This window comes from Equus przewalskii, chromosome 26 (genome assembly GCF_037783145.1).
Source record: "Equus przewalskii isolate Varuska chromosome 26, EquPr2, whole genome shotgun sequence".
NCBI lineage: Eukaryota > Metazoa > Chordata > Mammalia > Perissodactyla > Equidae > Equus > Equus przewalskii.
The window spans coordinates 19,225,996-19,238,054 of NC_091856.1; the positions used below are offsets into that span (position 1 = coordinate 19,225,996).

Sequence of the window (12,059 nt, forward strand, 5' to 3'; positions counted from 1 at the left end):
TCTTTTGGCGCCATCCTCTCGCCTTCTGGCACTGTGTCGGACCATGCTCCACTGCTGTTCACAGGATTTGCGTGGCCAAATTTTTTTGGAAGTGAGTGGCCAGGTCCTTCTTCCTATTCTGTCTTAGTCTGGAAGTTCCACTGAAACCTGTCCACCTTGGGGACCCTGCTGGTATTTGAAATCCCAGTGGCATAGCTTTCAGCATCACAGCTACACGCAGCCTCCACGGTATGACAACCAGATGGAGGGTGTGGTTCCCTGATGGGGAAACGACCCTGGGCCACAGCGACGGGAGTGCCGGATCTTAACCACTAGACCGCCAGGCCTGGCCTGGGTTACTAAGAGCATGCATTAGATCCAATTTTTAAATTCTGTTTTTTACTTTTTTTCGTTGCAGTAAAACATGCAAATATAAAATTTACCACCTCAACCATTTTTAAGTGTCCAATTCAGTGGCATTAAGTACTTTCACATTGTTGTATACCCATCACGGCCATCCATTTCCAGAAGTTTCCATCTTCCCAAGCTGAACCTCCATACCCATTAAACACAAGCTCCCCGTTCCCGCTTCCCCAGCCCCTGGTGACCTCCCTTCTACTTTCGGTCTCTATGAATTCACTGCTCTAGGCGCCTTGTATAAGTGGACTCACACAGGATTTGTCGTTTTGTGACAAATCCAGTTTTTACAAGCAAACTCTTAATACAGTGGGAGTATTTGTCTAGGGAAACCCAGCAGGCACCGTGTCTGAACTGAAGAATCCTGCCGTCGTGGGGTGCTTCCCCCGGCCCCGTTTGTTAAGGATCATCTTCAGGTGCATTGTTACCTTGAGCTGACGCATTATAGACTCATAGACATTTGAAATGTGAAGAAGTCTGTGTCTGTGTGTGATTGGCTGGGAGAAATCAGTAGTAATTTCTCAAGTGCTCTGAGGCTCCATAGCTTTTTTGTGCCTATATTATTGCCTATCAGCAGTTAGGTTACCCGCCTCGGAGATGAGGAAACTGAGGCAGCAGGAGCCCCACAGAGGGAGTTGGGAAGCAGGGCTTCCAGACCAGGCCAGGCATCTTCCAACGGCCCCAGGCGAAGTTCTGGGTGGGTTCTTCCCAGTGAGCATCGCGGCTGGTCCAGGGGGCATGAGGACCACTCGGCTCTGCCCTCGTGCCTTAGATGCTGCTCTGTGGTCCTCACTCTCCTCCCTGCCTCTTGCAGGAGATGGCCCAGCAGCTGCTGGCGGTGTTCGGCGGCTACTACATCCGGCTCCTGGTGACATCCCAGCTCCCCGAGGTAGGGGGCACACGTCATATGGACTCCCCGAGGGTTCCGTGCCCCTGCCAGTTCATAGAGGCCCACATCCTGGGCACAGGGTGCTGCCCGTTCCTGGCCAGGTGACCTGAGGACAAAGGGACTCATCTTCCTCTGAGACTGAAGGGGGGAAGTCAGCGAGGCCTCGGGAGCTGATCCTCGGGGAGGAGAGAAGCGTCTGGGGGCCCTCCGAAGGCTGTCAGTAACGTCAGCAATGGGGGTGTCTCGTCACTCTGCGACTCTTGACAGAAGTGGCTTGTCGACAAACCACGTGGAGCCCTGGCCTTTCCGGAAGCTGAGGGTTGCCGGGCTGGTCCCGCGCCAAGTCACTCTATGCTGCTGGGAACCACGGGCATGAATGGAAGGCTTCTCCCCCATCCCTTCCGTTGTCTGGACACCCAGGAAATGTGAAGATGACCTGACGGGGCCACACACGTGTCCGAGGCTCGGCCTCAGAGACGCTCCCATCTCCAGCCCCTTCGTGTCAGATGGGGAAGGGAGGCTTCGGGAGGACACTGCTCCTGGTGGCATTGCCTCGGGCCCCTAAAATGATAAGACTGCCTCTTCCCAATCGGAAGCAAAGAAGTCAAGTGGCAGAATGTTCTCCATTTTTAAGTTTTTCTTCTTCTGTATTCTGTGAAAAACAGTGGCACCTGTGTTTACTGTCTGCGGGCACACAGTCTTCCAGGGACGGAGGAAAGAAACCAATAGCACGCAGCTGTCAATGGGAACATTTGGACAGGAGCGAGGCTGGCTGACTGGAGGACGTATTTGGTTCAAAGGCAGGCTGCTGGTGGTTGTGGTTTTACACTGCAGGTGGAGAGCAACGGCCCTGTGTTCTGACACTAACACGCTCCTGGAAGGAAGCATAATCTGTCACTCGCCGAGCTCCATGGGGAGCTCAGGCTTCCAGGTTCTCTGTTTCGGAACAAGTTCGAAGATCCCTCATTCCATAGGCCCCAATTTCACAGCCCTGGCCTGGCATGTAAGGGTTCCCTAGCCCCTAAGACCCAGCCTTCGTCTGCAATTTTGGCTGCATCTCCCACAAAACTCCCTCATGAGGTCAAACTTTTTCCTGGACTGACATGTCTATTCTTTTCCATCTGTTGAACTCCTATGCATGCTTCAAAGCCCAGTGTTACTTACCCCTCTTTCAGGAAGCCTTCAATACAGCCAGCCCTGCTCCTCTCTGCCTCCTGTAAATTCTTGATGTAGCCGCTGCCTTTACTGACGTTTTAAGTTATTGATTCTATTTTCCTGTGCACATGCCTGTTTTTCTAGCTAGACTATAAACTCCTCAAAGACAAAGATTGCTCCTTGTCCTCTTTGTGCATGATCTGGACCTGCTACAGGAAAAAAAATCCTGTGGATTGAGTGCTTTGTCATCTCCGTAGTAGCTTTTGCCAATTGCTGTCTCTATTCAGTTGAATGATGAGGTTGGCACAGACCTGGCTTCTGGTCCTTAGCCACCCCTTCTAACTGTGTGACTTTCGGCTGGTCCTCAGTTCACCCATCTGTATAATGGGTAGATTGGAAGATTCTTAATGGCTCTTCCAAGCCAAAGTTCTGGGAATGTCCAGCTTTTTCTGCTCCATCTAGCCCTTGGCCTGTTTATCTATTGTCTTCTGCCTTTATCTACGTGTAGAAAGGTCCTGCAGCCCCACACGGCCAAGGTGTCCCAGACCTCCTGCTCCTTTGGACGGAACACTGGCCTAGCTAGCAGGAGACCTGGATTCTCATCCCAGATCTGCTGCTTCCTAGCTGTGTGACCTTGGCTAGGTCACTTAACCTCTCTGAGTGTCAATTCACTCCTTTATAAGTGGATCTGGTGAACATGAAATGTACTCATGCCGGTGACTTGCCCTGTTAAGAGATTAATCTGTTTGCTTTCTCTGGGCTGGAGAAGAGAAATCAAGTGTGTAGACCAGCCCTTTGCAAGTGGCTGTTCTAGGCATTTCTCTGAGGGCAGCTTTGCTGAATGAGAATTATTCATGAAGGCGATCACTGTCTCTCTCACCTGCCTCAGAGGAAATAGGAGCTGTGAATGCAATCAGTAAAGGCCCATATTTATTCTCTAACCGTGAAACCCCGGTAAGTGTAATACCAGAATAAAAATGTGTGCGTTAAATGGCAAAACAGCCATTTTTCCATTTTAAGGCTTCCTTAAAGAGCCCTTGGTGTGTTCTTTGCTGCCTTTCCCTCTCTTTAGAGTTTCCGATGGTCTCACCTGGTGGCTGGGCATTCAGGGGTGCCCACGACACACATTTTTTTTTGCACTTGTGCCTCAGTTTCCTCGTTGAGAAGACTCTGTGACCTCTGTCTTGCCTGCATCTCAGAGTCGCTGTGAAGATCAGAGTCCACAAAGGAGGAGGTGCTGTAAGATTGAATGCTCTGCGTTAGTGACACGGGCACGTGGCGAGGGGGCTTGCGTTCTAGAGGCACATTCACTCAGATCCAAGTTCCGCCACTTTAGGAGCAGCGTCCTGCCCGTCCTTGGGTCTCACTCCTCCTGTGTGGAATGGGGTAAGAATACCTACCTCATACGTCATTGTGAAGATTAAGTGGCACCAAAATTGTAAAAGGCTTGCAACTTTGAGTTGCAAGCTTTTGTAAGAGCTGAATAAATTGTGGCTATTTTTTTTTTAAACTCTGTGTCTTGTATACTGTAGGTGCCCGATGTGTATTTTTGTTGATGTGTGGGTCATTAGCAGTTACTGTCCATTCATTCTGTGCGAGACCTCAGTGACTCCAGCACCGGGGGCGTATTTCTGTGAATAAAGATTCTAGCCCCATCTCTCTGAAATTCAGTACCAGGAGACAGTCAGCGGGGAGGTTAAGAGCAAGCTGGTGATTTGGGGCCAGATGCTTCCCCTCTCTGTTCCTCTTCTGCTTCCATTTCCTCATCTATTAAGGGAGTGTGTGACAATAGGGGGCATAACTGAGGCAATGCCTGTGAGCTACAAAACTGGTCCACAGGACGGGCTCCCTCGTGACGGCCGTGCCGCTGCTGCGTCTGCTAAAAGCTGGCTCTAAGCGCTTCCTTACTTGTTCAAATTCATGTCCTCATTGACTGTGTTGGTTTATCTGATCAGTGACCAAGGGAAGAAAACCTCGAACTATGAGTGTAGACTTTCGGTTTCTCCTTTTACTTCTGCCAAGTTTTTAAAAAAATTGAGATATAATTAACGTACGATAAAATTCTCCATTTTAAAGGTTACAATTCAGTGGTTTTTCGTATATTCCCAAGATTGCACAATAATGACCACTATATAATTCTAGAAGAATTCCGTCACCCCCCAACCCCCCCAAAAAACCCCCTACTCGTTAACAGTCACGCCCCCTTCCCCCTCCCCAGTCTGCAGCACCCACTAATCTACTTTCTATGTCTATGGATTTCCCCATTCTGGAAATGGACTCATACAGCATGTGGCCTTTTGTGTCTGGCTTTTTTCACAGAACATAATGTTTTCAGGATTCATCCATGTATCAGTACTTTGTCGCTTTTTTTTTTTTTTTTAAAGATTTTATTCTTTTCCTTTTTCTCCCCAAAGCCCCCCGGTACATAGTTGTATATTCTTCGTTGTGGGTCCTTCTAGTTGTGGCATGTGGGACGCTGCCTCAGCGTGGTCTGACGAGCAGTGCCATGTCCACGCCCAGGATTCGAACCAACGAAACACCGGGCCGCCTGCAGCGGAGCGCGCGAACTTAACCACTCGGCCACGGGGCCAGCCCCAGTACTTTGTCGCTTTTTAATGGCTGAATAATATTCCGCGGCGTGGCTAGACCGCATTTTGTCTATCCCTTCACCATGTGGGTGGTTTTCGCTTTCTGGCTCCTCTGAATAATGCCGGTGTGAACAATTATGGCACAAGTTTTTCTGTGAAATATATTTAAGTTCCCTTCTGACAAGTTTTGCTCTGTTATTTCATGTATACAAATAGAGAACTGTTAGAACTTCCTAATGCGTCGACCCTTTTATGAAACGTCCATCTTTATCTCTAGTAGATTTTTGCCTTAAAAATCTGCTATTATTAATTATGTGATAAATCTCTGTTCATCCTTTACTTTCAAGCCGCCTGCATCCTTATATTTCAGGTGGCCCTCTCGTGGGCATATCAGATTTAAAAAAATCAGTCTCTATTTTTAAACTGGAGTATTTACTACGCCGTATCTAGTATATTTACTGATACATTACATTTGGGCTTAGATGTACCATCTTACTACTTACTCTCTTGGTCTTCTTTGTTCTGTCCTTTTTGGCCTTCTTTTGGATTAGGGTTTTGTTTTGTTTTAAATTTCTCCTCTGCTAGCCTATGAGGACTGTGTTTTCTTTTCTTTTAGTGGTCCCCTAGGTTACAACGTGCATCCTTGACTTATTCAAATCTCTTTTGACTCCTTCCTCCACTTTCTGGACAATCCAAAGACCTGAGAGCTCTTCCTCCTCCTGCCTGTTGTGCTCTTGTCATCACGGATTCCCGTTCTCTGTTTCAAACTGCAGCCGGCATTATTATTAATACTGTATGCAGTCGGTATTCATTCAGGTGTATCCACATGTTTACTTTGTATTATTCTTTATTTGTTACTTCTTTCTTACTCTGTGTTCCTTCCCGCGTTTGCACACCTCTGTCTAGGGTCATTCTCCTAGAACTACTGTAGGCGTTCTTGTATACTTAGAAATAAATACTTTAGCATTTCCCTTCCAGTTCAGATCTTCTGGTGACAGATTGAGTTTTTGGGTGCTGAAAGTCTCTATTTTGCTTTTATTTTTGAAAGAGATTTTTGGTAAGCAGAGAATTTTGGGGTGCTACGGTTATTTTCCTTTGGAAGCTTTGGAAGCTGTCCTTGGCGTTCATTGCTTCTGTTGCGAAGGCGGCCGTCAGTCCCGTGACTTCCTTTATTCCCCTCTTTTCTGAGGTGGGGGCAGGCACAGGGAGAGCTCCTATGATAAGCTGTCTTCTTAGCAACTCACTGCGTTCTTACTGCAAATGTGAGCAGTCTGGCGATGTCGCTTTGCGGCCTGAAACTCCTCTGTGGCTCCCCAGTGCCTTCAGGAGCCAGCCGAGCTCCGATCCCTGGATGTGAGGCTCGTGAGGATGCTCTGTTCCCCCGCTCCCACCGCGCCACCCTCAGGTTTTCACGGTGGTCATTCCACCCGTTGATGTTCGCTTCCCTCATACCCCTACAAGGTTGTGCCTCTATTTTCTGCTTTGCTTATTTTGTTCCCTCCTTCCGGAATCCCTCCCCACCCCCCGCTTTGCTGGGCTAATTCCTTTTCCACCTTCAGAAAACTCAAGCCCCGTCTCTTCCAGGAAGCCTTCCCCAACCCCAGGTCAGTGGCAAAATGCTCGCCGTTCTTTTGCTCCCAAAGTGGTATCCTATTATGTGAAAGTGAGATGCTTCTGTGCCCGGCTCCCTGGCTAGAGCGGAAGCCCCTTGGGGTCCCTGAGTATTGCTCCTGCCCGCATGCTCTGTGTTTTTGCACAAACCGCTCTGTAAATCTGCACTGGCTGTTCACTGCATCACCCTAGGGCTGCTGGCTGCAGGGTTTTGTGTCACCTGCTCCCTGTCACCCTGGCCCTGAGCACCTTAATAGAGGCCACAGTGGCGACCAGAATTGTGCCCTCCAGCTCTAGCTTTTAGGATGGCGTCCGTTTCTAGCTGCCTCTGCCACTAACTGGCCTCTCCTAAGCATTTCCTTGTTAGGTTGGTTAGGAGTGACTGAAAATATTTTAGACCGATAAAACCACATTTCTTTATGTGAGATGCTAGATTCTCATTGCTCCGCATTCAAGGGGATCTCGAAAGTGTGGGAAAGGAAAAAGAGGAGGGACCCAGTCCTGGGATGCAACCAAGGGCTTTAATTGGAGGCAGCTCCTCCTGCAGTGGCTTTTTCAGGAGCGGAAGTGACTCTTGCTCGCGGCACGGGGGATGGCTCAGACATCTTCTCCTCTGCGGGAGTTTCCGAATCCGGGGGATGGCTCAGACATCTTCTCCTCGCGGGAGTTTCCGAATCCGTCTTCATGACCTCTGTGCGCCGCCCTCTTCCTCCTGGAGACGCTCCAGCCGCTGTGCAGCCTCAGAGACCTGCATGGGGCTGCTGACTAGAAAGCTCAGGGTCTCCCAAGCATGCACCCCTTCACCACCCGATTGTTGGAGGGGTGGTGTGGGTGTCTCTTCTGCAAATTGTTTTTGCAGGAATCTCTGTTCACATCTGAAAGAGTGAAGGAAAATATTTATCCTTGGGAAGGGCTTTGCCTTACGCATCAATAAACAGTCTTGCTCATAGCCTGCTCGGGGATTGCTCGTCTTATTAATGGCTTTAAAAAAAATCCTGCTTGCTTGAGCTAAAAATAACCCCAAACTGGATTAAGCAATTGAGATTTTAGAGTTTACTTGTTAACCTCAGCCCAGCTGGTCCTGAGTAACACGCATATACAGTTACCATCTGTTGAGTGACTTCTTCACGTGGGGCCAAATTCTAGGCACATACGTTGCCTCATTTCTCCTCCTGACAACCTGAAACGTAGCTAGTGGGTTGTCATTGTCCCCAGATTGCAGAGGAGGATGCTGAAACGAACTCAGAGAGGTTCCGTGACGTGCTCAAGCTCAGCAAGGGGCTGAGGCAGAATTTAACTGGGATGCAGGACTAAAGCTAGTCATCTTAACTAATATCTAATAACTAATATAATCTTTAGGCTGTATTGTGGCGGGTTTGGGTAATTAGTCCCCTTCTGCAGCCCCAAAGGGCTGAAAGAAATATGAGGCTGCCCCAGTGGAAGGTAGGAAGACCGCGGTCCAGAGAAATAACCCAGGCCTTCTTGTCAACCGCCCCCCCCACCCCCCCCACCCCCCCCACCCCCCGCTCAACTGGAACCTACTGAAGACCCGAGGCTGAGGCTGGTGGGACGCTCTTGGGGAGCGAACGGTGGTTGGAGGCCCCTCGCTGGCCTGGCAGCAACAACAGAAGATCTTGGATGCCATGTTTTGGTGGGCCGTGGGGGGAGAGGAGGGCGCTGGGCCCCCTGCTCTGCAGCCGCAGTCCCAGAAGCCCATTGTTATTTAAGCAGTGGGTCATACTGGACCAGCCTCTCCCGTAGCCCTCCTCTCTCCCAAACCTCCTGTAGCTCCCTAGGGCTGGCTGGTCCAGACCCAGCTCCTTGGGCCTACCTCTGGCCAGTCCTTCCTCTTCCGTCCAAAGTTCTCTTACCCACGAAAGGACTTGGAGCCTCTACTCTGCCAGTCTTTACCTGCAGGGGCACCTTGTTGAATCAGCTTTTGGGGTCTGGCATGCTTCTTTGGGCGGGGCTGTTTGTTCAATGAAAATAAGACTGGCTGAAAATTGCCAGTCCCTCCTCTGCCAGGTCCTGTGGCAGCAGAACCCCAGCACGCACCGCAGCGCCCACAGGCACACCTGTGTCCAGGAGGCAGATTTGCTTCTGCTTTCTTTCTTTCTTTCTTTCCTTTTTTTTGCTGCTGAGGAAGACTGGCCCTGAGCTAACATCCGTGCCCATCTTCCTCCACTTTATATGTGGGATGCCTACCACAGCATGGCTTAGCCAAGTGGTGCCGTGTCGGCACCCGGGATCCGAACCGGTGGACCTGGGGCCGCCAAAGTGGAACATGTGCACTTAACCGCTGAGCCACCCGGCTGGCCCTGCTTCTGCTAAGTGTGTACTGTTGGCCAATTTTGTAACCTCTGAACCTCACTTTTCTACCTGGAAAATGCGAAGAATGGTGCCCACCTTAGAGGAATAAAAAAACTTACATAAAGTGACCACTGTGATGGCAGGCAACGCAAGTGCTGGCTCAGCGTTCATTCTCTTTCCATTCCCTTCCCTTCATGTAGGTCACTGGCTCCAGTCTTTGCAGCCGGGCCCTGGTCCTGTGGGAATGTGACAATGCAACACAGCTTTGCCAGGTCAAGTCCTGGCTCTGCCACTAGCTTGCTGTGTGGCTTTGGGTTAGTCCATGCCTGTCTCTGAGTCTAGGCTCCCATCTGTAACAGGTACCAGTTGGGCTGCACCATTTCTCCAAGGCTCTTTCCAGCTCTGATGACCCAAGGATGTAAGTCCTTGTCTTATTCCCAACCTCCTTTCTTCCTTCCAGGCCCCTGGCCATCTCCTGCTCTTGGGCCCCTGTCCCTGGGGCCAAAGCCCGACTCTGGCAGTTTCCATCCTGGCGGCTGTATTCACTCACTGCGCACTGGGTTCCGTCCATGGCCTCGCCCTTGGGCGCAGGCTTCCCACTCCTCCCTGGATTATTGCAGTGGCCTCCTCACCGGCCCCCTGCTTCTTCCACTCCCATCTTCATGAAGTGTCAGTGCAGCAGAAGCCTCTTATAATGAGTCAGGTCACGTCACTCTGCTCAGAGTCCCCCAGTGGCTTCCCGTGTCACCCAGGACAAAAGCTGAAGTCCTCCTCTGGGCCTCCCCTGAAAACATTTGTAATCTGCCCACTGCCTTCGCCTGCTCCCCTCTGCTGCCCCCACCCCCCCACCCCCCCACCCCCCCCGCTCCCCTTCACTGCATTCGAGCCCACTGAACGTGACCGACTTTGCATGTGCCCTTCCCTCGGCCTGGAGTGCTCTGTCCCAGGGATCCTCGAGACCCATTCCCTCCCCTCCTTCCAGCCTTTGCTTAAAGGCCACCTTCTCCAGTGAGGCCTTCTGGACTATTTACTGGATTGAATTCACCCTGTTTCAACACCCGTCCCTCCCCAGCCCTCCCTCATCCCTCTCCCCAGCTCTCCCTCCTCCCACTCCCCAGCCCTCCCTCATCCCTCTCCCCAGCCCTCCCTCATCCCTCTCCCCAGCCCTCCCTCATCCCTCTCCCCAGCCCTCCGTCCTTCCCCTCCCCAGCCCTCCCTCCTTCCTCTCCCCAGCTCTCCCTCCTCCCACTCCCCAGCCCTCCCTCCTCCCTCTCCCCAGCCCTCCCTCCTTCCCCTCCCCAGCCCTCCCTCCTCCCTCTCCCCAGCTCTCCCTCCTCCCACTCCCCAGCCCTCCCTCCTCCCTCTCCCCAGCCCTCCCTCCTTCCCCTCCCCAGCCCTCCCTCCTCCCTCTCCCCAGCTCTCCCTCCTCCCACTCCCCAGCCCTCCCTCCTTCCCCTCCCCAGCCCTCCCTCCTCCCTCTCCCCAGCCCTCCCTCCTTCCCCTCCCCAGCCCTCCCTCATCCCTCTCCCCAGCTCTCCCTCCTCCCACTCCCCAGCCCTCCCTCATCCCTCTCCCCAGCCCTCCCTCATCCCTCTCTCCAGCCCTCCCTCCTTCCCCTCCCCAGCCCTCCCTCCTCCCTCTCTCCGACCTTCCCTCCTCTCCTTCTCCCCAGTCCTCTCTCCTTCCCCTCCCCAGCCCTCCCTCCTCCCTCTCCACAGCCCTCCCTCCTCCCTCTCCCCAGCCCTCCCTCATCCCTCTCTCCAGCCCTCCCTCCTTCCCCTCCCCAGCCCTCCCTCCTCCCTCTCTCCGACCTTCCCTCCTCTCCTTCTCCCCAGCCCTCCCTCCTTCTCCTCCCCAGCCCTCCCTCCTTCCCCTCCCCAGTCCTCCCTCCTTCCCCTCCTGAGCCCTCCCTCCTCCCTCTCCCCAGCCCTCCCTCCTCCCTCTGCCCAGCCCTCCCTCCTCCCTCTCCCCGGCCATCCCTCCTCTCCCTCCCTGGCCCTCCGTCCTCCCCCTCCCCGCGTTATTCTCCACAGCTCTTGTCACATCCTAGCGCGTCCTAGAATTTCTTTATTTCATGTGCTCTGTCCTTCCTGCGTCAACCACACGAAGGCAGGGAGTCGGTCTCCCTTGTTCCCTCCTGCATCCCCAGGGCAGGGCATAGAGTGGGCCGTGGAGGAACATCTGTGCAGTGGTGGGATGAGCCTGAGCCTTGGTTGGACTTTGGTCCTGGGCACAAGCAGGTGCTGTCTGTCCCCAGGAAGCAGCAGAGGGTGAGGTGAATCGTTTTTTGTTCAAGAACCTCACAGCCCTTAGGACGCTGCTCGCCTCACCCAGCGCCAAGCTGACTGATGGCTTTAAGGACGACTGATAGGTTTGCTCTGGGCCATCTGCTGTGGCGGTCCCTCTCTTCCCCACCCTCTTCAGCCCAGCCCTATCTCTCCTCCTCCCATGTTCCCTATTTTGAGGTTAGGTCCCACTATTCTCTTTGTGTTTGGAGCCAGAAATGGGGAACCCCCTTCTCGTCCTGCCCCCTCCTCCCTTCCTTCCACGTTTCAACATTCATCCAGGCGTTTTAATTCTATGTCGTAAATATCTCCTCTATCATCTGTCACCCACCATCCCACGCCCTCACCACACCCCCGTCACCTGGACCACTGTGCCCACAGCTTCCTCACTGCCCCTCTGGCCCACCTGCCATCAGAAGATCTGCCCTCAGCGCAAATCCCATCTGGTCCCTCGGCCTCACACCCTCTGTGGCTCCCCTGCTCTCCCCGGACCTGCTTCGTGACCTGGCCCTCCAATTTTGCCAGCTTCATTCACCCCCAGCCTCACTCACTTCTCTCTGGCTGTAGGGGCTGCTGGCGGTGCCCCAAGTTGCTCACATTGTGTCACCACTGTGCCCTTGCACAAGCCGTTTGCTCCACCTCCATGTTCTCTCCTCACTCTTTCTCCCATCACACTTGAAGAGTCCGCTCAGGTGTCCCTCCCTCCAGGAAGCCATCTCTTACACCTGGAATGCATCAGGGGCCTCTCCCTTGTGGTCCCACAGACCTCTGGGCTTCCCTGGATCGAGCTCTTCCTGTCACTGCCCAGCATCTGCCTAACTCAGA

General features: G+C 52.7%; 2 protein-coding genes across 5 annotated transcripts in view; one reads left to right on the top strand and one right to left on the bottom strand.

The window, feature by feature from the left end:
• Positions 1 to 3,950, top strand: part of TMEM268 (transmembrane protein 268) — a 28,771-nt gene extending 24,821 nt beyond the window's left edge. For all 4 annotated transcript variants that reach the window (XM_008535610.2, XM_008535695.2, XM_070595127.1 and 1 more), the window contains one exon: positions 1,211 to 3,950. In XM_008535610.2, the coding sequence (XP_008533832.2) occupies positions 1,211 to 1,390 (180 nt within the window). In that variant the 3' untranslated portion in view covers positions 1,391 to 3,950. The remainder of the gene's footprint in view (positions 1 to 1,210) is intronic.
• A 3,190-nt stretch (positions 3,951 to 7,140) lies between these two features.
• TEX53 (testis expressed 53) lies at positions 7,141 to 9,047 on the bottom strand. Its single transcript, XM_070596573.1, has 3 exons — positions 8,182 to 9,047; positions 7,300 to 7,532; positions 7,141 to 7,254 (listed from the first exon to the last, which is right to left on the bottom strand). The coding sequence occupies exons 1-2, from the start codon at positions 8,354 to 8,356 to the stop codon at positions 7,414 to 7,416; spliced, it is 294 nt and encodes a 97-aa protein (XP_070452674.1). The 5' UTR covers positions 8,357 to 9,047; the 3' UTR covers positions 7,141 to 7,254; positions 7,300 to 7,413.
• Positions 9,048 to 12,059: the final 3,012 nt, after the last annotated feature.

Bases quoted from the DNA above. Each gene is read 5' to 3' on its own strand.
- TEX53 (XM_070596573.1), bottom strand. From the start codon at position 8,356: ATGGGCTTCTGGGACTGCGGCTGCAGAGCAGGGGGCCCAGCGCCCTCC. The intron at 7,533-8,181 runs GTAGGTTCCAGT...AAGGATAAATAT, and splicing joins GCCTCAGCCTCGGGTCTTCA to TTTCCTTCACTCTTTCAGAT.